The following is a 23,108-nucleotide window of genomic DNA, read 5'->3' on the forward strand; positions in this document are numbered from 1 at the left end:
CCTTTGCTACATTGTAACATTATTATTAAAATGTGTATCAATAAATTGAGTTAAAACTGAGTTTTGAGGCTTCTGGCAGACAGCCTTGACGCAGCCAAAAAGAGGATCTGATACCACTAACAAACAGCCAAATTAAAGTGACTGTTACTTTGATTAAAAAAATTTATTTCAGTACACAACTCAAGAAAACAAGTTTGGCTGTTTTTGGAGTTTTAATGCAGAAAAGTTACATAGAACCTTAAAAGCAAACTTTACAGCTGTTGTACATACAAACATTGTCAGCATAATGTGGAGCACTATTTTAAGTATATCAGCACATATAAATGCATCAGCCAACATGGTCATTGTAAATTAGTGCATTACAAGCATTTACTTTTGAAGGCTCTCCGTTAACATAATAAAGATTTTCAAAGTCCAGTGGTAGGAGTTACAGATATAAACATTGCAAATAAGAACATCCAGATCACATTTAACAAAATAATTTACACTATGTTTAGCTCAAACATTGAATGAATGAATTAAGCCTTTCTTGCCCCAAAGAAAGTTTCTTTTCACACAAAAGAGCCATGTTAAACATTAAAAGGCAGACAACAATAAAAAAAAAAAAAAAAAAACTATAAATAAAACCACTGATACTGAACACATGGGAAACATAAAAATCAATGTCAAGGAATGCAATCATTTGAAACAGTTTAACTATCTAAAACCATGATAAAGTTAACTATGAATGGAGGGAAAAACACAGACCGCGGTAAGGAACAAAGCTAGTGGTTGATGTTTGATATACATACATGGGGAAGAGTACATCCCAGTCCCCCAGCAGTCTAGGCCAGCATAACTAAAGAGTGTGGAAGCACAAGAGCCCCCAAATCAGAGAGCCACTGCAGCCACAGGGTATGCCACAGCCCAAGAGATACAGAGGGGTAATGATCACCACCACCAGCATACACCCTAACCCACCCACCTATGGACAAGCCAGAGGCACCCCCTAAAGCTGAGGGACCCACCCACCTATGGACAAGCCAGAGGCACCCCCAAAGCTGAGGGACCCACCCACCTATGGACAAGCCAGAGGCACCCCCAAAGCTGAGGGACCCACCCAGTAGCCCAAGCAATGCCCTGCGGGTGGACACTGGTGACACATTAGAATTCCTTCTGGGAGGGATGGGCTGGAGGGGTGGAAGGCTGTGTTTTGCAGCAAGGCACCAGTCCCACGTCTATGATGCACCACGATTGAGGAGACAGTGGCAGAGGCGAATTGTCCTAAGGGCAGAAAATCCCAGGGATCCAACCAACCAATCATCTGCAGGGCCCCAGGGCAGCCAGCCGCTCAAGGGGGAGGGGAACCCCCCTCTGCAGGCCACCCTAGACTAGTGGACCATTCCCCATGACTAAAAAAAAAACATGTGAAAGTTCCCCCTTTTCTGTTCTTCCTCGAGCCGTCGAGGAAACATATCCTGCACCATTAATGTGTGACCCTGGATGTGGTGGTGCATGAAGATTGGGGGGCAGCAGAGAAGAGTAGGGGAAAGTCAGAGGGCTAAGGTACACTGCTGTCCTGCAGCCTGTCCTGCCACAGACCCCCCTGAACCAGCCCAGTCTGACCGCCAAGGTGTTGTGCAATAAAATCATGGACATGTTATTTATTATGAGCCTAAATGTGCCTGGGAGAAGCTATGCACAGCAAAGTGTGTCATGAGCAAAGAGTGATATAAGTGCAATTCAAGAGGCCAGGCAAGTGAGAGCCGGGTGCCCTAGCCAGAGGTGCTGCTACGGTGGTCCAGGGGCCAGCAGGTGGGGCAAGGACCCCAGAGGATCGAGGAGGAACCATGCCCCCAAATACAGTGCAGCAACAGGAGCTAGCCACCCTTGCAGCCACTATTAACCAACACAGGCCAGCCATTACAGGATCCCCACCCCCTTCAACTGAATAGATAAATATTAACTCATGTTCAATTAGAAGGCAAAAAAATATATTATTTACAGCATTATTTATTACAATAACTGGTTTACTTACAATATATACAGTAATGTTGACGGTGACATAAGAGCTTCAGGAATGGTAATTTAGTATTAGCACTGGTTTACTTTATTGTGAAATGGCTTGATTTAAGTTAGTCAGATACTTTTATTGTGAAGCTGGAAGTTTTCTTTTGTTCATCTGTGTTTCACACCTGCAGGATATTGGATGGCAGGGCCATAGTTTTCACTCCTGTTCCCATTCCAGCGATTAAATGTTATGTTGTGAAATTATAATCAAAATTGAGAAACTTCAGCTAATCTTCAGTATCACCTTTTACAAGACTGTGGCAAAATTAAGGTTTTGATCAATTAATCAACTCAAAAAACATTTTTTTTAAATCCTTCATCCTTTCAGTCAACCTCTGCTGCCAAGAGAGGGATAAGGCATAGAAGATGAATGAATGAATGGATGGATGTAACAAACATCACAATTAAAAAAATAATAATAAAAAGCAGATATTGTAAGAAATCCAAAAACCCATAGTTCTTAGCAGCCCTGTTGGTGTGCCTGTGGTTCAGCGTAAGCGTGAAAGTGTGCCACAAGTACATAACAAGTCAAGGACATAACACAGTTTATAATAAAAGAAAAATTTTTTTTGTTTTGTTTTTTTCCTGGCTCTCATTAATATATAATAATAATAATAATAATAATAATAATAATAATAATAATAATAAATGTGGACATTTTCAATCCATTCTAAATAGTCGTGATACTTCTGATTGGATCACTGAATAATAAAACCAGTTTGATTCTTCAGTTAAAGCCTGGTATGGCTCTACAGGAAACCACTACGCAGACTAAAAGGGGTGAATTTTTGAGCCTGCTGGGCTCCAATTTCAGCCACATACAGAGCCCCAGTCTTCAGGTCCAGGTCAACCAGGTGGGGCTTCACATCATCCGCGAGCTGGATCACACTGATCACTTTGCACTGGCCAATTAAACCCACGGGTGGTGCATCCAGTAACGATATCTGATTGGTGTTGAGCTGGACAACAACAAAATACTTCTTGTCTGGGGTCAGACGAACCGAGTAAGGGGCATCCTCTGTGAAGCAGCTCCCCCACGTGCCTAGCCAGTCGCCAGTGATGGAGTTAAAAACCTGGATCCTTTTATTGCCCCTGTCTGCCACCCACACCCTTTGGGCATTGTCCACAGTCACACTGTGGGGGATGTAGAACTGAGCTAGTCCTTGACCTTTCTCTCCGTGCATCCAACACACCTGCTGCTCTTTAGACAGCTTGATGAGGCGATTGTTCATTCCTCCATCACCGTCCACAATGTACATTTCCCCAGAGCTGTGTATGAAAATCTCAGCTGGCTGGTCGAATTGAAGAGGGTTCAAACCAGAGCCTGCCTTCCCTGGTGTACCAAGCACCTGACAAATTAAGGAAATATTCAGTTTTACATTAATTGCATAAATGTAAACCCTAACCCTAGTCTAAGCAGATGCTACCTTATGCAACAATTCCTCAAACTCTATAAAATCTGGCCCTGCGACAAACTAGCGATCTGTCCAGTGTGTACCCCGACCTTTCCTAAAGTGACTTAAGATTTACTCCAGCATCCCTGTGACCCCGATATTGATAAGTGGTTAAAGATTAATTAATGAAAGAATGAATATTTGAAATCTGACTGCGGCTAAGATTATTACCTGAAGGAGCTTCCCAGACGGAGAGTACTGTTTGATGCAGTGGCCATATGGGCCATTTCCAACGTCTGTGATCCACACAGTAGGGTTTGATGAGGCTGCATCTGCTAAAAATATCCCATGAGGCATCTCCAGTGTGGTTGTGTTCCAAGACATGAGGAAATCTCCATCTGTAGTAAACAACAGCACCTTGGGCACATTGTCACCTGTAAGCAACACAAAGGCAAACACTAAGTGTGGCATAAAGTAAAGTGCCTAATCATTGAGTTCAGCAGGAAAGCAGCTTTGATGAAGAAGGAAAAAGAAGGACAAAGAAGCACTTTATTTGTATCAATGAATTAATTTGTAGTACAGGATTCAACAGACTGTTGAATTTCCCTTGGGACAAATAAAGTATCCAAATTTGTACTCAAGGAATGTTATGACATCCTAAATCTAAAATATGAAGTTAATCCTATTCTATGTAAAAGTGCATTTAACGAGGCATGGAGTTCACCACTCTGACAGCCGCTGGATTGAAGCTGCGTTTGAGCAGGGTGCTCTGCAGCCTCTTGCCCAGAGGGAGGGGGTCAAACAGTCCATGGGCAGGGTGGGTAACGTCCCCTATGATGCAGGCGACACTGCTCCTGAACTGCTGATACAGATGTGCTCAATGGAAGGAATGTTGCTGTTGGTAGATCTTCTGGACAGTTCCCGCCATTCTCTGCAGCACCTCCTGTCAGCAGCAGAGCAGTTCCCATACTGAGTGTTGATAGAGGAGGTCAGTGTACTCTCCACCATACACCTGTAGAAAGCTGCCAACGCTGAGATTTTGAGGCTGGCCTGTCACAGCTTAATTGGTGTTTATTGTCCACTTCAAGTCCCTGGAGTGGGGGGTTGGCTGCTGCTCTTAAAATCCCTCATCAGCTCCTTTGTCTTCCCACAATGAGGCAGAGGCAATTCTCTCCACACAAGTCAACAAGTTCTTTTCTCTCTTGTCAGTTAGACCATGTCCCATTGTGGGATAATCAGCCCAACTACTGCTGTGTCCTGCAACACGGCCTGGGAGTGATTCACCAGTGGCAGCCTGTTATTCGAAGCTCTGGCTCACCGGTGACTTTTTCCTCTTTAAGTGTGTTCTCCTGTCCTTCTCGACTTTTTCAATAAATTAATTTTCCAAACTTTTTTGAGCACGATGGAGACAACAGTTGCAACTTTGAGTCTAATCTTGCACAGCCATGGCCCTGTTGTTTACAAAAGGGATCAGATGTTAGCAGTCCTTGTCGTGGCTTTTGACTACACAAACAACATTTGGTTGTGTAATCGAAATGGGCATAGAATGTGTTTAGGGGATCTGGAAAAGATGGACTCCAAAATTATTATGGTATTTCTAAAAAGAAAAAGTCTCTCTTTCCAAATTTGGGTTGACAAGAACATTATCTTTATGAAAGACCTCTTTAATGATAAAAGTGAAGGTCTGTCCTATGAGGCTTTCCTTCACCCTATCATGCCTGACCCAGGAAATAATAGAAATAGAATAGAAAATTCAAAATTTTTAAATCTGAAATCTTTATTTGACCCTTGAACAAAAGGTAAATAAATAAATAATAAAAATTGCAAATTTTCTTTTTTGTTTGAATCATATTTGTTACATCAGGCATTATATCCAATTCCAGCAATGATTGTTGCTGGATTCTTATGTAAATTTCATATTCATAACCCCAGATTATGAAAATCACCCCATATAAAATACCACACCGACTACATATAACTCCTCACATACTAAATAACATTGACAGACAGGTCTCACCTATGTGTAGCAAGTGTCAGAGAGATTGGAACATATTATCATTACTTCTGGCAATGTAAATTGAACTAAATTGAACACGTCTTTGAATCCACTACTCTGCTGTAATGTCACATAGTTAATGAATGTTAAATGAACCCTTTACACGGGAGAAAACATTTGACAGACAGAAAATCATAGAGGAGATATTGTGACCATAAAAAATAATTAGCCCTCTACCACCCTCAATACCAAGTATATATTGATGATTCTTGAGTATTTCAAAAATGACCAATACATTTGGCCTCTGAGGGGAGAACTTGTTCAGACAAGGGGCAACATTAAAAACCCCATGTGGATCGTTGAATGCGGTTACCCATTTATTTAAATTCAATTGTTTGCTCACCTCCACACAGGTGTAACTTTTGAGTCCGTATATCATCACAGTTTAGTTTTCCATTCATCAGTTTCCTTCATCACAAAGAGAGACATCATGCTACCACACTGAGATGGTCAAAAACTGTTTGCCTTCCCCTTCGCACCACCCCTGCACATCACCTGGGCTTTACCTATATGCATTTCTGGTGCTTATGAGCCACCTACCGTACAAACGTAAAAAGGGCATATACACTGATATGGTCATTAGTATAACAAAGAAAGAAAAAAATTATATTATCGCTATATTATAGCAGCAATGGGAGCAATGGATTTTTTATAAATGGGAAATACTGCATGCTCAATTTTTAAAGTTAAGTAAAGTTATCTGTAAGAATTTTGTATCTTACAGATAACTTTTGTATTTTTAATCCATGGTAAGTTATTGCGGTTTGGCCACCCACAGATACACTTTAAGGTTCAAGTTTATTTCCTCCAAATGGGAGAATTGTGCTGCAGCGGTCACAAAAACACAAAGGATTCATGGCATCACACTAAAAATACCAATAAAGTACAGTAAAAACACAAGATACATTGGCAGTAATCAAGAATTATTGTAACTCATTGAAGCAGTCTTCACGTGAAAATCATTGTCATCTTTATCTACAGTAACAGTTACGTCATTTGGCCAAAAGCATTTAAGGCTCTAATGGAGACAGTGACTAAGGAGTTTTTGTATCCGTTTCTTGGCCTCTTAGTGAGGCCGTAGCACTTAGTGATACGACAGATGGCAAAAGCTTGTACTCTGAGCTCAGAAGATGGACACAATCAGATCTGATGCTCCTGGCTTTATTCACCACTTGCATATTGAATATATGGTTCAAGCTGCAATTCTCCAATAGCCTCAATGGCCAATTTCATAATTTTACTATGCACATTCTTCTCTTTTTGTACAAAAAGTGCAAAAAGTGTAAACAGACTCTAATAAAAGCTCTATACAACTGTAAAACTGAGTCTTGCTGGCTTCCGGTTACGGCGTTGATGGCACATGGCAGCTAAAACCCAGAGCTTCGACCTATTCATCTCTATATATGTTCCATTTCGTACAAACATTCAACCCTAAAACAAGGTATTCCCTCTACTTGGCCAAGAAAAATGCCGAAAAGACCCAGAAAGAAACCCAAAAAGAACAAAACCGAAGAAGATGTTGATGAGGATATGGAAGAAGCTAACAGATGATAATGAGGCTAATATACTAGCAGCCATTCACCCACTAAGAGAAGACTTCTCTACCCAGTTACAGGAGGTCTTAACGTCTAACCATAGAATAAAAGATGCAATTTCTGTCTTCACCAAAAGGCTAAATACAGCAGAGACTCGTACTAGCAAAGCTGAAGGTGACATCTCCTCACTGGTTAACAAAGAAGCATCCCTTCAGAAAAAGGTTCATGAGCTTACTCTGAAAGTGGATGATCTAGAAAATAGGAGCTGGAGATCTAACCTGAGAGAACCAAGAAGGGGGATATTGCGGAGTTTCTCCAAACCTGGCTGCCCAAGGTCCTGGGTCCAGATACTTTCCCTAACCCACTAATCACCGAGTGGGCTCACAGACTTTGGGGTCAACAAAACCCGAACGGTCCACCCAGCATAATCATCATGATATTGCTCAACTACTAAAACAAGGCCAGAGTGATGAGAGCAGCTCACCAAAGAGGAAAGGTGATGTACAAGGTCCAACACGTGATGTCTTTCCCGGGATCAGTAAGTATAGCAGAGTTTTCATTTACGGAGGGGGGAGTAATTGTGTACTTTTCACAAATGGGGATTTTTGGGTTTGTTTATTTGTTTATAACAGCACTGTGTGTTCAAACGTGCTATGTAACAGGGCTTTGCGTTGCATTCGTTTCTATGTAAATGGGTAAAGATCTTGATCTTGAGGTGATCTCTTGGAATGTTAGAGGCTTGAGAGAACTTGTCAAACTTAAACAAGTAATGAATAGACTTAAACAATACCATCCTAAAATAGTTTTCTTACAAGAAACACATTTATTACCAAGTGAAATGATTAGAATAAGGAAAAGTTGGTCAAGTTATTGCATCTTCTCTCTCTTCACATGGCAAGGGTGTGGCAGTGTTAATCCATAAATCCCTACCTCTCTGTATACAAAAAAATATTTTAGATCCTGCAGGTAGATTTGTCATTATACAAGGGTCGCTACTGAACCAGGACTTAATTCTGGTTAATCTGTATGGACCTAATAATGATGATCTAAACCTTTTTAATCAACTATTCTTAACTATTTCATCTCTTCATGGGGACATAATTATAGGGAGTGATTTTAACTGGACCCTTGATCCTGTACTACATAGATTCTCAGGTTCAGAAAGCTCTCACCTAAGGTGTAGAAAGGATACATACAGAGATTTATGCTGGAACATAATTTAAAATATGTATTAAAAAAGATGTATTAAGATTAAAACAAAACTACTATGACCAGGGTGAAAAGGCAGGAAAACTTTTAGCGTGGCGCATTAAAATGCTACAACAGGAGAGAACAATCAGTGAGATTACAAATGTAAATGGCGAAAAAATTTCAAACCCCCAGGAAATAAATGGGATATTTGAGTCTTACTATTCACATTTATACTCGACGGACTGCCAGGTAACCACTGAATCTTTCATTAAATTCTTTGATTCTATAACAATGCCCTCACTTAGCGAGGAAACTAAAGCCGCAATGGACTCCCCAATTACAATAAGTGAAGTGTCCGATGCAATGGATAAAACGAAAGGAGGAAAGGCCCCAGGCCCAGACGGGATCCCAATGGACTTTTATTTTATTTTTTTTATTTTTTATTATTATTTATTATATTTTATTTAAAATAAATTACTGTCTCCATTATTTGATATCTTGAGGGATAGCTTTAAGTCAGGTGAACTGCTTCCCTCTTTGCGTAATGCTCTTATTATTGTGATCCTAAAGCCCAGGAAATCGCCAATAAAATGTGATTCTTATAGACCAATAGCCCTGATTATTTTTAAAATGAATGTCCTCCCAAAATTCCTTCATCTTTTCCAGGTCATTCCTCTCAGTCGCCCTGATAATTACTTTGTTAAAATGAAAAGTATCTTCTGAAAGTTTATTTGGAACAATAGACGGGCCAGGCTTCGCTTGTCTTTGTTATATCTCCTTTATGAAAGAGGGGGCCTGAGCCTACCAAATCTTAGATGGTACTACTGGGTGGCCCAACTCTCTGACGCCTCCTGTTGGTTCTCAACAGATACACCGCATTCCTGGGTAAACTTAAGATAGTCAGTACATCTTTCCTGCCACTCAATTTATACCATGACTCAGCCAAGAATTAAAATTACATACACACAATCACTTTGTAAGAAATACTATCCAGGTATGGCATGAGGCACATTTACAAAATTACGATATTTTGCCAAGCATTTTTTTAAATATCTATAGATTAGAGATTTCATATTTCAATCACAAAAATCCCTAACATTTCCTACTCTCACCCCAATTAAAGAAATAGCAGTGAAATATCAATCAAAGAGGGGCTTGATCACCCGTTTCGGTGACACTATTTCAAACAGTTCTAAAGTTAGGTCTGAAAAAAAAAAAGGCTTGCGTGGTCTGAGGACTTGAACTGTGTAATATCTGTGGAGGACTGGCAGCAGGCTTGCTTGAAAGCTCAGACACAATCAATTAATTCTCATTTCAAACTGACGATGGTGGTTGATGAGGACCTATTTAACCCCCTACTGACTGCATAAATTTGATCCCAATCACCAAGATGGATGTGTTAAGTGTGGCGAGAAAGGCACATTAGTCCACTACCTCTGGCAATGTCCTCAAACCCAGATGTTTTGGACAGAGGTGTTAAACATAATTTTTTGTCTTTCAGACGTGAAGTTAAAACTGTGTCCCATAATGTGTATTTTGGGAATCTTTCCCCAGGAATGCAAACTAAACAAGGAAAATAAGAAAATTACAATTTATTGTTTGCTACAAGCCAAATACATTTTAGCCAGTTCCTGGAAATCTATGAATAAACCGAGTCTACAAGCCTTGATGGCCACAATGTCGAATTCCCTATCCCTGGAAAGGCTTACATTTATGTTAAAAGGTAAATATCCCATGTTTAAGAAAATCTGGAAATCCTTTTTATTATTTTCAGTTAGGTCACAAAGAGACCTTTGTGACCTAACTGTTAAAGGGACATACAAATTAGTATTGTTATTGTCATAGGTGTGGACTTTGGACTCTTGTAATATTATCGTATATTGCAAAGTATATTGCTCTGTCAAAATATGTGTAGACTACATGTCTGTCTTGTTGTGAACCTGATCTCTGGCATTGTATTTGTTCTGTGTTGTAATGTGTGTTTGTAATATGTGGAACATTTAATAAATACATTTATCAAAAACTGAGTCTTGTTAACTTGAAAATTTGCCAGTTTCCTTAGGCAAAAAAAGCTTTCTTCATAGCATTTCAATATTAACACTAAATTTGAAATGGTTGTCTGTCAGGGTGTCAAGATATTCATATGACCCTTGATAACAGTGCTCTGGGGAATTGAATCATCTTGTCTGAAATAATTACAGAGGTCTTTTGTTTTGCTACCATTAAGTTGAAGAAAGGCATCATCACACCAACAGACAAAATTGTTGACATCGTGACCATGACTGACTTCACCATCATTAAAAGGCTGACAATAATGTGCCCATTGGTGTAATGGCTGCAGCAGTCACCTGTGTCATCTGTGTCACTAAACAGGGTCCTATTCACCCTCACTGTCTGGGTTCTATTTATAAGAAAATCAAGAACCTGATGCCTGGGATTTACCATCTTGCACATTGCTCTGAGCCCTATAAGCAAATTGAAGAGGATGCAAAAGATGTTCTGTTTTAGTTATGAATTTTCCCTTAACCAATCTTTCAAAAGATTTCATATGCAAGGAAAAAAAGGCAACAGGCCCAAAATTATTAACCGTCGGAGGACATGGTAGAAAATAGGGCTGCTTCTTTGATACCTTTTAAGCAGTACCCAGTTTATTAATTTTGATTTAAGTCTCAGTGTTGATCTTAAATTTCATTTTACTAGCCCTGACTTCATGTTTGACTTTTTGCTCTAAACTGCGCATCTCTAACATTTTCCCTTCTCTAAATAACTTGTACTTTTTGTTTAATAACATTTTAAGGGACTTTGATATTGAATGTTTATTATTGGGCTAGATGGTGACATTTTTTTAGAAATTAAATGATTTGCACAATAAGTAATCCATTAACAACATTCAGTTTATCAACATCCAAGCAAGAATCTGTGAGCATGTCCGAGTTGGTGCTCTAAATACAACCCTGGAGAGTCAAACAGGCCTCCTCAGACCAGTGCTTTACACAAACAGTCTGCACTTTGCCCCTTTTTAGATGCACTTCTTATTATTCTTATACATTAATGTAAAACATGTTTATATTTTTAGTCCTTGACCAATCTATTTTCTATTCTTTATTTTATTCTCTCTATTTTATGATCTATTGTGTATATTTTATTGAGAGAGAAGCCACACCAAATGTGGTGCTTTTGGTATAATGACAATAAAGCCAATTCAGGCATTCATTATGACTGGATGAATGCATGTGTTTATATGAAAGGAAGGAAAGGAAAGGAAGGAAGTAATTTCTTGCTATCTTCCTTGATTTCTGGCTATATAGTTATATTTGAATATTTTTTAGAAATTTTAAGATTTTTTGATGGATTGTTTGGAAATGAATAATATAAGATAGTAATTTATCCCACGTATGGGAAATCCATCGTTACAGCAATATATATATATATATATATATATATGAACAGATTATGGACTGAAGGAAGTGGGGATATCTTTGGTGTGAACAGAATGCTATGTAAACTCATTTATGAAGAAGTCTTGATTATGGTCGCATTGTCTGAGAAATCAGAGGCACTGAGTGGGTTCGATGTCACGTGAAAACAGCAGCGGGGATTAGTCAGAGAAGGAAATGGCAGTGCATGTGTTTACCTCTCTGTGCCACATACAGCACACCGGCGTACTGGTCCACAGCCACCCCAAACACCTCTCCGGTGAAGACCTCCGGGTTCCTGGGCCAGCTCAGTTCCAGCTTGTACAGGGGTCTGCCCAGCAGCTGGTAGTCCTGCGTGAGACTGGATCTGCCTGGCTGCTGCTGATGTGTGCCAATGGTCCCGTAAAGCACCATTAAGAGCAACACCAACGAGGCCATAGTGGACGCTATCAGACACTTGTGGCCTCTCTTTTTCGTCAACATCAGCCTTTTCACTGCTGATATATGTTACGTCTAATGTGCTTCCGTGACGTTAACTTAACCTGTCGCAGGAGTCCAAGATGGAGAGGTCATCTGACGTGAGATGCACGGTCTGCTGTAAAAACAAACAAACCGCCGATCATACGTGTTTATATGCTCCGAAATCAAAAACGCGGCTGTGAGTGTTTTAGATACACTAACGGTATCAATTACTGAAATTGACTTCCCCTCAAGTCCAAAACGAAAATAAAAGTACGGAAAGTGATTCGGCATTCAAATGAGCATTTCCGCTGACAGTGGTGCAATTAAAACATGTCTTAGCGTTCACACTCGACATGTAAGTAAATCAGTAACTATAAAAATACAGACATGTAACGGAAACGTGTCATACTTTTCGTGTGTGTGTGTATTCGTTTAAACGGTTGCAAAAAAATGTCATGCTATTTGTAGGACTTTTAATTTTATGACCAATCGTTTCCGTTTCCGGTAGCTGAGCGGCGCGAAACCACAGCCAGCCCCGTCGTACGTCAGTGCGTGTTGACGTCGTGTTGATCGCTTAGGCGAAGGGCTCCCCACACTGTAAATCTCACAACCGCCGTTTGCTCAAGATTTTTCACTGCAGCGCGAATGACAGTCCGTGTAGGACAGAGGCACCGTTCATGTAGTGTAAACCTTCGACCAATCGACTCCATGGAGGTCGTCGACAGCCCGCTCAACCTCGTAAGTTTAGGTCTCGATGTTGCAATCGCAGGCTAACGTTACTGACGCTAGGGCACTGTATAGATAAGCTACAGTAAGTTAGCAGCTAACCGCTCCGTCGCTGTCTGTTAGCCCGAATGTGCTACGAATGTCGTACGTTTTGGTTTGGTTCTCGACAGAACCAGTGTTACCTCCTTAAACTAGAGTCAGTACTTTCAGCAAGAACTGTGTGACTAGCTAACTTTTTGAAAATGCTATTTTATGATTAACTTCCATTTTGTAGGTAGTTTTTAAAATGTCATGGCCATACTTTTACCAGACAGAGCAACAATGAAAAGGAATGCCACCTAAGTACTTTTCAAATCTCAAAACTGTTTTGTTGTCAGTTAGGACGTTAGCAGTGGCATATTCCTGGTGACAAATGATCCCTTTTGATTCATGGCAGCTTTGTAATCCTCTTTATAATTATTATTTTTAATTATTTAATTATAAGATATTTATTCAGTTCAATCAACACCTCCCTGACTATTTGCTTAGGAAGGGGATGACGTGTAGTAAGATGTCACCTCTAACAATTTTAAAAGAAACTTGCATTTATATTCCAGATCAGAATTTATATGCCAGAAGTAGTAAGTAGCAAGATGTGTAAAACCTCATGGAAAGAAAGGTAAATAAATCACCAAATAACAAAGAATGTGACAAGGCCAATCCACAGAAAGCAATGGCTTAAAATGTACACATATACAAATTCCCAAGTTATGTGCTAGCATCATCATTAGAGTGCAGCCACCTTCTGTGGTACCCCATTGCATACCTGTGATGGTCTCTGCACGTATATATATTGTTTATACATTTTGTTATCTCTGTTTAACACATGGTTATGGTTGAGATGATACACCCTTGTTATCTTGGCATAGTCATAACACAGCCAGATGCTGCCAAAGCAAATCTGAAAGTAGAAAAATATAGATGTATTGAAAAGGTGTTTGTCCACCAGGTGAAGCTCATTAGAAGCTGTTGGTGCAGCAGGACAGCGGTGCTAAACATTTAAGTAAGACTCTAACCTAAAACTCTGGGTAAATGGAGACCCACTATGTTCGTTGTGTTCAGGTACTGCAACTCTAAAGCACATCTTGTTGGTTGTAAGGTTGGTCTTTCACAAGAACAGTATACATGGCAACATAACCAAGTGATGGCTGGGATTAAGGGGCTGACTCTGGGACGCCAGTGATCACCGTCTAGCCTCCTGGAGGTGTCGTGGGACTAATTAGACGAAACACAGTTGAAAGGAGGTTCCCACCTGATGACCCTAAAGACATGCTAGCTATCACTGCTCACTGGGCTAGTTAGATATTATCTTCAGGGCACATAGAGCAGGGCGAAAATTTGTTGTTAGGTAGTTAGTCACTGAGTCTGGTCCATTTTTTTTGTAGTAAGTTTTTTGTCCAGAATGACCCATATTTCCCCATAGTTAGTGCCAACTAAGGTACGTTTTCTCTAGCTGACATTGTGCAGTCTTCACTACCTTGCTGTCTCCCTTAAGCTTCTGACACAATGGCACAGAGAGCAGAAGAAATAGGCACCATAAATAAAAACATATTCTCCAATCTTTAAATCTCACTTCTTGTTGCTCTTTTTTTTAACTTCCCCTTTTTTTCTTTCTTTTTTTTTTTTTACATCTGCTTCCTGTCAGTCCATCACCCCCCAACATTTTCCAACAAATTGCATTCCTTTCCGATTTTTGATATCTCCAATAATCATTTTCCTCTCCTCCATTACCGTTTTCCTCTATGTGTCTCCCTCTCTTCAGGCTCATCAGCAATGCAGGAAGGCAGACCGTTTAGTAGCTGCTGGAAAGTATGAAGAGGCCATGTTGTGCCATGGAAAAGCAGCAGGTGGGTTTTAGAATGCTCTTTTCAACTTTGAGTATACTTGCTCAGAAACAGAGTATTTGGCCTGGACTACGTCAATGCCGAACTGTTTTCTTAGGAGAAATTAAACTGCTGCCCAGTGCCTTCCTTGTTATGAACCCTTCATGTGTTGTGTAAACCAGATGTATGCACGTATGAGAAGGAAAAGCTGCTCTCCCCATCTGCAGAAAGAGAGTATAGCTTTTGCAACACTGAGTACTGTATAAAAGCAGGGTTTAAAATCAGCACTCGCCAAATGTGGATAAAATATGTTTTGGCGAATCAGGAGGCTTACTTGCCATTGGCCAGCTGATAAAATATGCCTCATGCTTGTTTCACTAATAAATGATTACCGTTTTACACAATAAAACACACAGATTACAAATGGTATGATCATATTTTAATTTCAAATTCGTCCCTGGCTAGCCACTGCCATTCAAATTTTGAAAATGTAACAGTGTGTGTCTGTGTACGTTCAGCCAGTCAGTCAGAGATCAAGCGGGGCAACAAAAGCTATTAGCAAGTATGTGGGAACGCATTGCCAGTGTACAGTAGCCAGCCATATAGTTCCCTACTGAAAATCAATTCATGTGCAATTAACAGATTTTAGTACTATTTTACTAACCCTGTGTTGTGAAAAATTTTGTGGCCGGTAAAAATATAGTTTGGCTGTTAAGTATGCACACCTTACCTGCCTTTGACAGGTAGGTCAAAAAGTAAATTTTATACCCTGTATGAAAGTATGAGTATATATTTGTCTACAAGACTGTTTGCGATTGTTGCCCTGCATTGGCATTATTAACAAACAAGGACATGTTCGGGGTGTCTAACAATGGTTCCTATTTGGAACAGTCCTATAAAACAGGGACATCCTTCTCTATCCTTTTTCTGAGAGCACCTCCTCTTCTAAAATCCGGAATGTGTCTAACTGGCATTGTTTTGGCAGATTATTGTTTGTTGCACTTTTTTCATATAATTCCCTGCACCATTTTAATAGATGTAGATATTCAAACTGTACTCTACCAGACCTCTACTGCAGCAAAACTTTACTGATGCTTTTCATTTTAAGCTGCTTTGGATAATAGTAAATGGATAGTAAATGAATGAGTATTAATGCTGTCTGTCACACTCCTGATGTTGATACTTGGCAATAGTGTATTGATAACATAACAAGAAGGTGGAATATAATTTTGCATTGATATTTTGTCAATTTAAGCCTGTGCTTTCTCCCAAATCTTGGCTGGGGAACCTGCTTTAGGATTCTCACCATTCACAATTAGTGTCTTTAGGATTCTCGGATTATTGGCAGTGCTGATGGTTGAGTGGTTATCAAGTGTGCCATGTAATAGCAGCATCCCAGGTTTATACTGCAGGTCATTCCTCTCTACCTGTTTCCTGTCGGCCTCTCTTCCGATTACTGCCTGAAATAAAGGCATATAAAGTCCAGAAATACACAAAAAAAAGGGATCTCATCGTTTTAGTACTTCTGCCAAAACTTTGACCAAGCTTTGTGAGCTGACTTTGTCTAATCCTAAGCAGAATGGGAAATCACATCTCCATGAGCACAGGGCCACAAGTCCTCCTGTACCATCTTTCTGATTTTCAGAAACTATGATCATTCGTCTGTTTCAGGATGTACAGACAAATTGATCTTTGGTGGAACAGATAAGACTACGAGTTGGATATGTGGCTCAGTGAAGGATAGGGGCACGGATCTATTCTCTAGGCCTACTAGTGGGCAGAATAGTGTGAAGAAAAAAGTGAGCGTGGCTGGAAAGAATAAAAATGGTAGATTAGAGGGAAAGAAGCTCCAGGTTTGTCCTTGTGGTTGGCAGAAAGTAACATCAGTTAGAGGCCTTAGAGTGTATCAGGGAAGAAAGAGATGTGTGGGAAAGAAAGGACAGTGTGGCCGCATCGATCGGAACTTTATAAGAAGTCAATTGAATAAGTCGGATGAAATCCAGAGACAGGTAGAAAACCACAGTTTGAAGGATATCAACAACACAGCCACAGAGGTGGAGGAGGAGGTTATAAGAAGGGATGCAGCTGATAATATGGTGAACAGGCCAGTCAGAGAGAGAAATATGGAGCAGAAAGCTAGAGTTAAATGCCCTAGAGCAAATAGTAGGAATGGGAGACAGTCAACAGGGTCTTGTCAATAATTCTGAGCAGACTAGGCAGAAACGCAAGCGATAGATTAGAGAAGATGGGAGACATAATTTACTCCTATGGTGTAGAAGCATTTGGGGTACAAGATAGAAAGAGGGTTGAAAGAGTACAGGTAGCTAAGTCTAGATGGCAAAGAGAAATGGGGGAAATTAGTTAAAGAAAGAAGACAATTAAGAATGTTTTACAGGTTTCAGTGTTTTACAGGGACCCATTCAAGTTTGTCAAAGGATTGTTTAATCAGCAAAAGGGAGGGCAGCTCCCTTTTGCTGGTAGCAACAAAGATAGCAACAAAGATAGAAGTAGAAGAGTACCTGAAGAACACATATTCCGATTCTGAGCAGAAATCCAGGAAGAGGAAGTGTGTTTAAGTGGAGGGTGTAGCTTGTTTGAGCCTCTTTGAGACCATGCAGTTAGTCCAGGTGAGTTGGCCTGTATTGGTTTGATTTGGTTTGATTATAGAACTGTCCAGGTGAGTTTGTTTGCTGAATCTGCTAGTGTAGCTTGTCCTCCACCTCCTGCACCCTCTATGCTTCCATGCCCCCTACCCAAACCAGGGTCTGTATCCCATCCCTACTTTTATCTCCACCTCTTCTATTTCTCTCCCCTTCCCGAACCAAGGTCTGTATCCCCACCCCGCTTTCACTGGTGCAGTTGGTGAGAGGTCAGAATAGTTGACAGTAGAGCTGCTTGAGATTGTTGTCTTTGTGTGAGGAGTGGTGATGGCTGGCATTAGGGGGGTGACTCTGGGACGCCAGTGATCACTGTTGGATATTACTGTAGCCTCCTTGAAGTGTTGTGAAGTGTTGTGTGTTGTGGGATTAACTAGACGAAACACCGGTGAAAGGAGGTTCCCACCTGACGACCCCAAAGACACGATAGTTATCACCGCTCACTGGCCTAGTTGGATATTATCTGTAGGGAACATAGAGCAGGGTAAAGTTTGTTGTAAGGGAGTTAATAACTGAGCCTGGTCCATTTTTTTTTGTAGCACAAGTTTCTTGTGTTTATTGTGTTGGAGTGAAAAAACAAACAAACAAACAAAACAGCAAACAGTGTTTTTCTGTCTAAATACCAAAGGTGTATTGCTCAAAGTACTGATGCAGATTATAATATCATCCACTGTGTGAGTTGTGCTGTGTATTGTGCCGTCTTTATTGTTTGCCTATTTGTAAATAATGGCATAGTTCACTTGCATTAGAAATTAAAGTTTGTTGTTGGGTTCATTAAGGTGCTCAATTCCATCTGTCTCTCCCACAGAACTTTTGACAGATGCAATGAAGACAACAATGTGTGAGCGGGTAAGATTGTTCTGTGTGTGCGTGCATGTTGTCATTGACTTACATTCAGGCTTTTATTTCAACTGATATTGCTAAGGCTAAATTTATTCACCTTGTGAAGAGACCACACAGCTACCTTGGAAACAAAAATATTGTCATTAAGAGTTAATAAAGTTTTAATATTCAGTATTTAACTTAATTTGACCCTCCCTCCCCCCTACCCTTGAGCTTCTATTTATCAAAGGGGCAAGAAACAACCATGTGACTTTAGAGCTGTATCCATTGTCTATGCCAGTGTCCGAGTTTATGTTGTGAGCGCTGTGGCTGGTGTTGATACTTGTGTCTGTAGGCTCGTCTGTCCATAGAGCTGCAGAGGGACGGTCATATCAAACAGCAGCGACTCATCCAAGAGCGCTGGAAGAGAGAAGCTCGTCGTGAGGCAACAAAGGTCCAACCTGGACCAGTGCAGCCTTCCAGCAGCCCAGCCCTTGTCGCCCAAACCCATACCCAGGCCATAGGCCAGCTCCTGCCCCATATCTCACAAGGCCTTTCAGCCACTGAGTGCGGAGGAATTAGAGAGAGAGAGTATGACACTTTACTATACCAGCTTCAGACTCGGCAGATTGGAGGCTGCCAGCCTTTGACTCTACCGTGTGCAGGATCTAAGACTACCAAAGATGACAAAACCCGCTTGGAAGAACAACAGACCACCATCGAGGACCTGCGGCGCCTGGTTGATCACCTGATGAATGAAAACCAGCGTCTGGTGGTTCAGAATGAGCAGCTGCAATCCGAAAACAACCGGTTGCGCTCTGAAGCGGTTGAAGCAGCAGACTTTGTGGAGCGTTCAGAGCTCTGGGTGCTCCCACAAGCAGGCGCTTCTATGGGAACAGAGGTCGGGCAGGAGAGGAAAAGCACAGGGAAAGGGAAGGAGATTGCTATCCCTCAGCTGCCCCCACTGGAGATGCCAGCTCAGGAAGACCTGTGTCTGGATGACCTGCCTCCTCTAGAGCTGCCAGAGGACATCCAGAATGAACTACAGGAGCTATTGGACAGGGATAAACTGTGATAAGGCCAATGCCACTCTTGCACACACACAGTCACACGCAGGCACAGGGTTCAGCCAGTATGGCTTTTGAGATCTGATGCCTCAGTTACATACAGTTGTAATCAGGCCCATTAAGTGATAACTCCTGCCAAACGAATACAAAGACAAAGGTGGTATAGTTCATTCAGAAATAATGTCTTTTAGAACTTCAACAAGGTCAGTGTGGTATACAGCAACCGTCAAGAAAAAATGAAGTTTTCATAAACACAATTTTTGGATAGCACGTGAAAGCATATTCTTGGACAAAAATTCTTACAGTCTTCCTCTGCATCATCACATCACGTTCTATGTTTTTGTCACTCAATGACAACTGAGTTCACATCATGACTTGCAGGTGATTTGAGTGTTTTATTGTGAAATATGTGGGTTTATCATGCGTCCTGCAGAGTGTCTGGAAAAAAAGCCATAAAATAAGTGTTCTGAAGCTGAATGATAGTCATGTAATCCCAAATTACAATATTTTTTTCTCATATGTCATGGATATGAAGGCTTCAGTGTTACTGTAGCTAGTTCAAACAGTGATTGATTAGTGGTAAATTATTTTTAAGAGGAATATTTAGTATCATTTTTATTAATTCAGTATGGTACATAAATAAACATATTTATCTTTATGTGACTTTTTTGGTAATATGTGTTATTGCAAACCTAAGTTTCCATTTTTTCTGACCTCTGCAGCAGAACCTCAGACAGAAGTTTGGTTTTCCTTGTTGTCTGTCTGTTTTCTTTTGCTTGTAAAGAAAGAAGGAAAAACCATTGCCTGAAACTTTATAGAATGACATTTCCTTTGTTAAAGGACACAATTAGTGTCTAGTCTTTGAATCAGTGTTCCTCCAAGAATCCTGAAGATTTGTCCCCCATCACAGGAGCATTTGGTTTCAGAACACCTAATACACCTCACCAGTAGGTTACTGGTAGTAGTACCTTTTATTTTGTGGAAGTAGATTTAAATAATCGTATGTGTGTCCATGCGCAGAAAAAAAAGATTTTCATGCATATCAGTTGTGTTCAGTTATGTTCCTCCAAATTAACACACATTGTGTCCCGTTTCTTGCAGGATCAGGGTGTTTGTAGTTTATGGCTTTCATGATATAGTCTAATGAAAAAGACTAACATCTTAACGTGTTGGCCTATTGACTTTAAGTCATAGGTACCTGCCGACCATTTTCCAAAAGCTAATGTTTGCTGATTTTATGTGTTTTTTCCATCCAATCAGTGAAAATATTACACTAGAATCACACAGTGCCTTGCATTATGTGGTGGTACAGTTATAGGAGCATACCAATTTTCACTGATTTGCTTTGCACTGGTGGCAGTAAATACACATTCTGTAGGAAAAAAAACTTTCAGAAATTTAAAGCTTGACGTTAAATGGACTAAAACATTGAAATGGTTGTTATAAAGCAGAATTAGTCAAGTGTTCGTCACTACATGGCTGAATAACTCCAGGAGAATTTTCAGCAGACAGACATTCATTTGGAGTCTGGTTGTCTTTTCAACTTTTTGAGTTACTTGTTGCTCTGTTTTTGAGCTCTGGTTCTTTAGCTGCTCCCTGGCTTCGTAGAAAAGGTAGACCATTCTGAGTTCTACTGTGCAGTAAAACCAGAAAAATAACCTGGAAAAGACTGAAACGCTTCATGGGCCTGAAGTGTTGGTGACAGTTCTATGGTTTCATCATTTTAATCATGCAATGACTAAGGAATACATTCTTGATGACTGCAGCTTCAACTGAGCTACACATATATTCAATCAGCAGCATTGAGACAGCTCACTGGTCCATTCCATGAATGATCCAAAGAAAATCTGGCTGCTTGTTGACTGTGCCTCTTGCAGTTGAATGCATGTGAGAAACACACAGACAGTGATGCATAATATTGCAGAACTGGTTTCAAACAGGACACATTCCCACACACACATTATTCCACATTACTTTTACCTCTATGATAGATCCACATATTCATTAATAAATTACTTGCATAGAGTTCCTGTTAGTGAGGATCGTAGTAGGACTGTGACTGTAATATTGACATGTGGACAACTTTAGACAATTAGTACATAAAGATAAGATGAATTATTTTCACCACAGTAGCTCATGATATGCTGTTGGAAGCTTTAGCAGTGATGACCTGCTTCATATTTGTTTCATCATTGATATGATGTTTGACTTGTCATGATGTATTCAATGTATAAGGTACATCAAAAGTCCTTGAATTTAAATATATTAATTCATCATCTATTGCTAATCCATTTCTGGGTTGTAAGGGGTGCTAGAGCCAATCCCAGCTCACACTGGGTGGGGGCAGGGTACACCCTGGACTGGCCACCAGTCGATCCCGGGGCAACACACAAAGACAAAGAACCACTCAAACTCAGACCTACGGACAATTACGAGTCACCATTAAACCTAGACATGCATTTCTTTGGACGGTGGGAGGAAACCCACACAGGCACGAGGAGAACATGTAAACTTAGCACTAAAATCTTAACTAAACTCCCAGGCACCGAACCTGTGACCTTCTTGCTGTGGGGCAGCAGCCCTAACCACTATGCCACCGTATTGCCCGAATTTAAATATATGAAAAACTAACACCATCCACTGCTCAAGTGAGTCAAGTCTCACTTGCCATCAAAGGCCAGAGGACAGACTCGTATTAATCACAGTAGCCGAAACAGCTTCAGCAGCTCTTCAAACCCAACTCGTGCCTTGGACAGCTGTTCTCTGGTGGGAGTCATATCTCTGCATCGTTAGATCCAGATCTTTAAAAGCATTTTTCTTAGACCTGTGTCTGATGCTATGGTTGTTTATTCAGTCACACTGGTAAACTGATTGAAAACGCATTCTGCTCCTCTTGCCGGGTTTAAGACTGTAAGTGGACTGATCATGTTGAACACTGGCTGCAAGAACTGAGTTCTTATGTAAATGCTGATGCCTCCTGTGTATTGTATGAGTGTTGGTTGTTGAGGGTTTGACTGATATTGTCATTTGAAGGCCAGTTCAGGTATCTATACCTACTGTAACTATATTACTTATGTTTTGGTTTATGCTTCATTCAGCATCTCATGCTGATATTCACATGAAGAATAAAATGTTGGATCCCCAAAAGTAGAAGTGCTCAGCATTTTCTAGAATAAAATTGATGGGGGTTTTTTTCTATGGCAGTAATGGTGCCTAATTTTGGGGGCAGGGATACCACTGAAACAACCCTATTTGGCTATCAGAACAAAGACTTGGGAAGCCTTGAAGGGCAAGTGAAACCTTTTCAAGTAGGATCATTTAACATAATTTCAGTAAACTTATGTTTTTTTGTTTTGTTTTGTCTTATCCTTTGTGAAGAAAACCTTAAGAGTGACCACCTTAAGTGATTCTTTTATTTTCCTTCTCTGAACAAATTGTTTTAAATGGCTAGTTTTTGTCTTACAGATGAAAAAAAAAACTTCTGGCAATAGAAAATATTTAACTTCACTTCCATTTCCATAAAAGACAAAAGATTTTAACCTGACTAAAATTGCAAGATCTGCTACAGATACAACAATTAACCTTCAGAGGTCTAGAGGAGTCCAAGCTTCCCTGAGTCACAGCTGCTTTGGCAAAAGAAGGGGGACTTGCACAATATTAGGCAGGTGTTCATGATGTTACGGCTGATCAATTTATCAAACATGAAAAATCTTAGCATAATATCTTTCTAATCCAGTTAGCCTTGCACTGGCAGAATTTATGGTCATGTACTGTTGCCTTTTCCCCTCTTACCTGCTGTCTACGTAGTCAATCAGATAACTAGCTAGTGGTGAGATCACTTTTTGTATCATCTCATGTATGTCAGGTGTTG

The 23,108-nt window shown here is 40.3% G+C and overlaps 2 protein-coding genes across 2 annotated transcripts; one reads left to right on the forward strand and one right to left on the reverse strand.

Annotated features, from left to right (window-relative positions):
- Positions 1–204: 204 nt before the first annotated feature.
- Positions 205–12,349, reverse strand: LOC115059865 (NHL repeat-containing protein 3). Its single transcript, XM_029527588.1, has 3 exons — positions 11,860–12,349; positions 3,675–3,877; positions 205–3,398 (listed from the first exon to the last, which is right to left on the reverse strand). Exons 1-3 carry the CDS (start codon positions 12,122–12,124, stop codon positions 2,799–2,801), a joined length of 1,068 nt encoding a protein of 355 aa, XP_029383448.1. The 5' UTR covers positions 12,125–12,349; the 3' UTR covers positions 205–2,798.
- A 314-nt stretch (positions 12,350–12,663) lies between these two features.
- nrbf2b (nuclear receptor binding factor 2b) lies at positions 12,664–21,515 on the forward strand. Its single transcript, XM_029528445.1, has 4 exons — positions 12,664–12,841; positions 14,631–14,715; positions 18,157–18,197; positions 18,526–21,515. Exons 1-4 carry the CDS (start codon positions 12,749–12,751, stop codon positions 19,243–19,245), a joined length of 939 nt encoding a protein of 312 aa, XP_029384305.1. The 5' UTR covers positions 12,664–12,748; the 3' UTR covers positions 19,246–21,515.
- The last annotated feature ends 1,593 nt before the right edge of the window (positions 21,516–23,108 follow it).

This window comes from Echeneis naucrates, chromosome 19 (genome assembly GCF_900963305.1).
Source record: "Echeneis naucrates chromosome 19, fEcheNa1.1, whole genome shotgun sequence".
Taxonomy (NCBI): domain Eukaryota; kingdom Metazoa; phylum Chordata; class Actinopteri; order Carangiformes; family Echeneidae; genus Echeneis; species Echeneis naucrates.

Excerpts from the sequence above, each read along its gene's own strand:
- LOC115059865 (XM_029527588.1), bottom strand. The coding sequence starts at position 12,124 with ATGTTGACGAAAAAGAGAGGCCACAAGTGTCTGATAGCGTCCACTATG. Across the intron at positions 3,878-11,859 it reads GCTGTATGTGGCACAGAGAG|GTGACAATGTGCCCAAGGTG; the intron begins GTAAACACATGC and ends TGTTGCTTACAG. Across the intron at positions 3,399-3,674 it reads CGTCTGGGAAGCTCCTTCAG|GTGCTTGGTACACCAGGGAA; the intron begins GTAATAATCTTA and ends TTAATTTGTCAG.
- nrbf2b (XM_029528445.1), top strand. The coding sequence starts at position 12,749 with ATGACAGTCCGTGTAGGACAGAGGCACCGTTCATGTAGTGTAAACCTT. Across the intron at positions 14,716-18,156 it reads GTGCCATGGAAAAGCAGCAG|AACTTTTGACAGATGCAATG; the intron begins GTGGGTTTTAGA and ends TCTCTCCCACAG. Across the intron at positions 18,198-18,525 it reads AGACAACAATGTGTGAGCGG|GCTCGTCTGTCCATAGAGCT; the intron begins GTAAGATTGTTC and ends TTGTGTCTGTAG.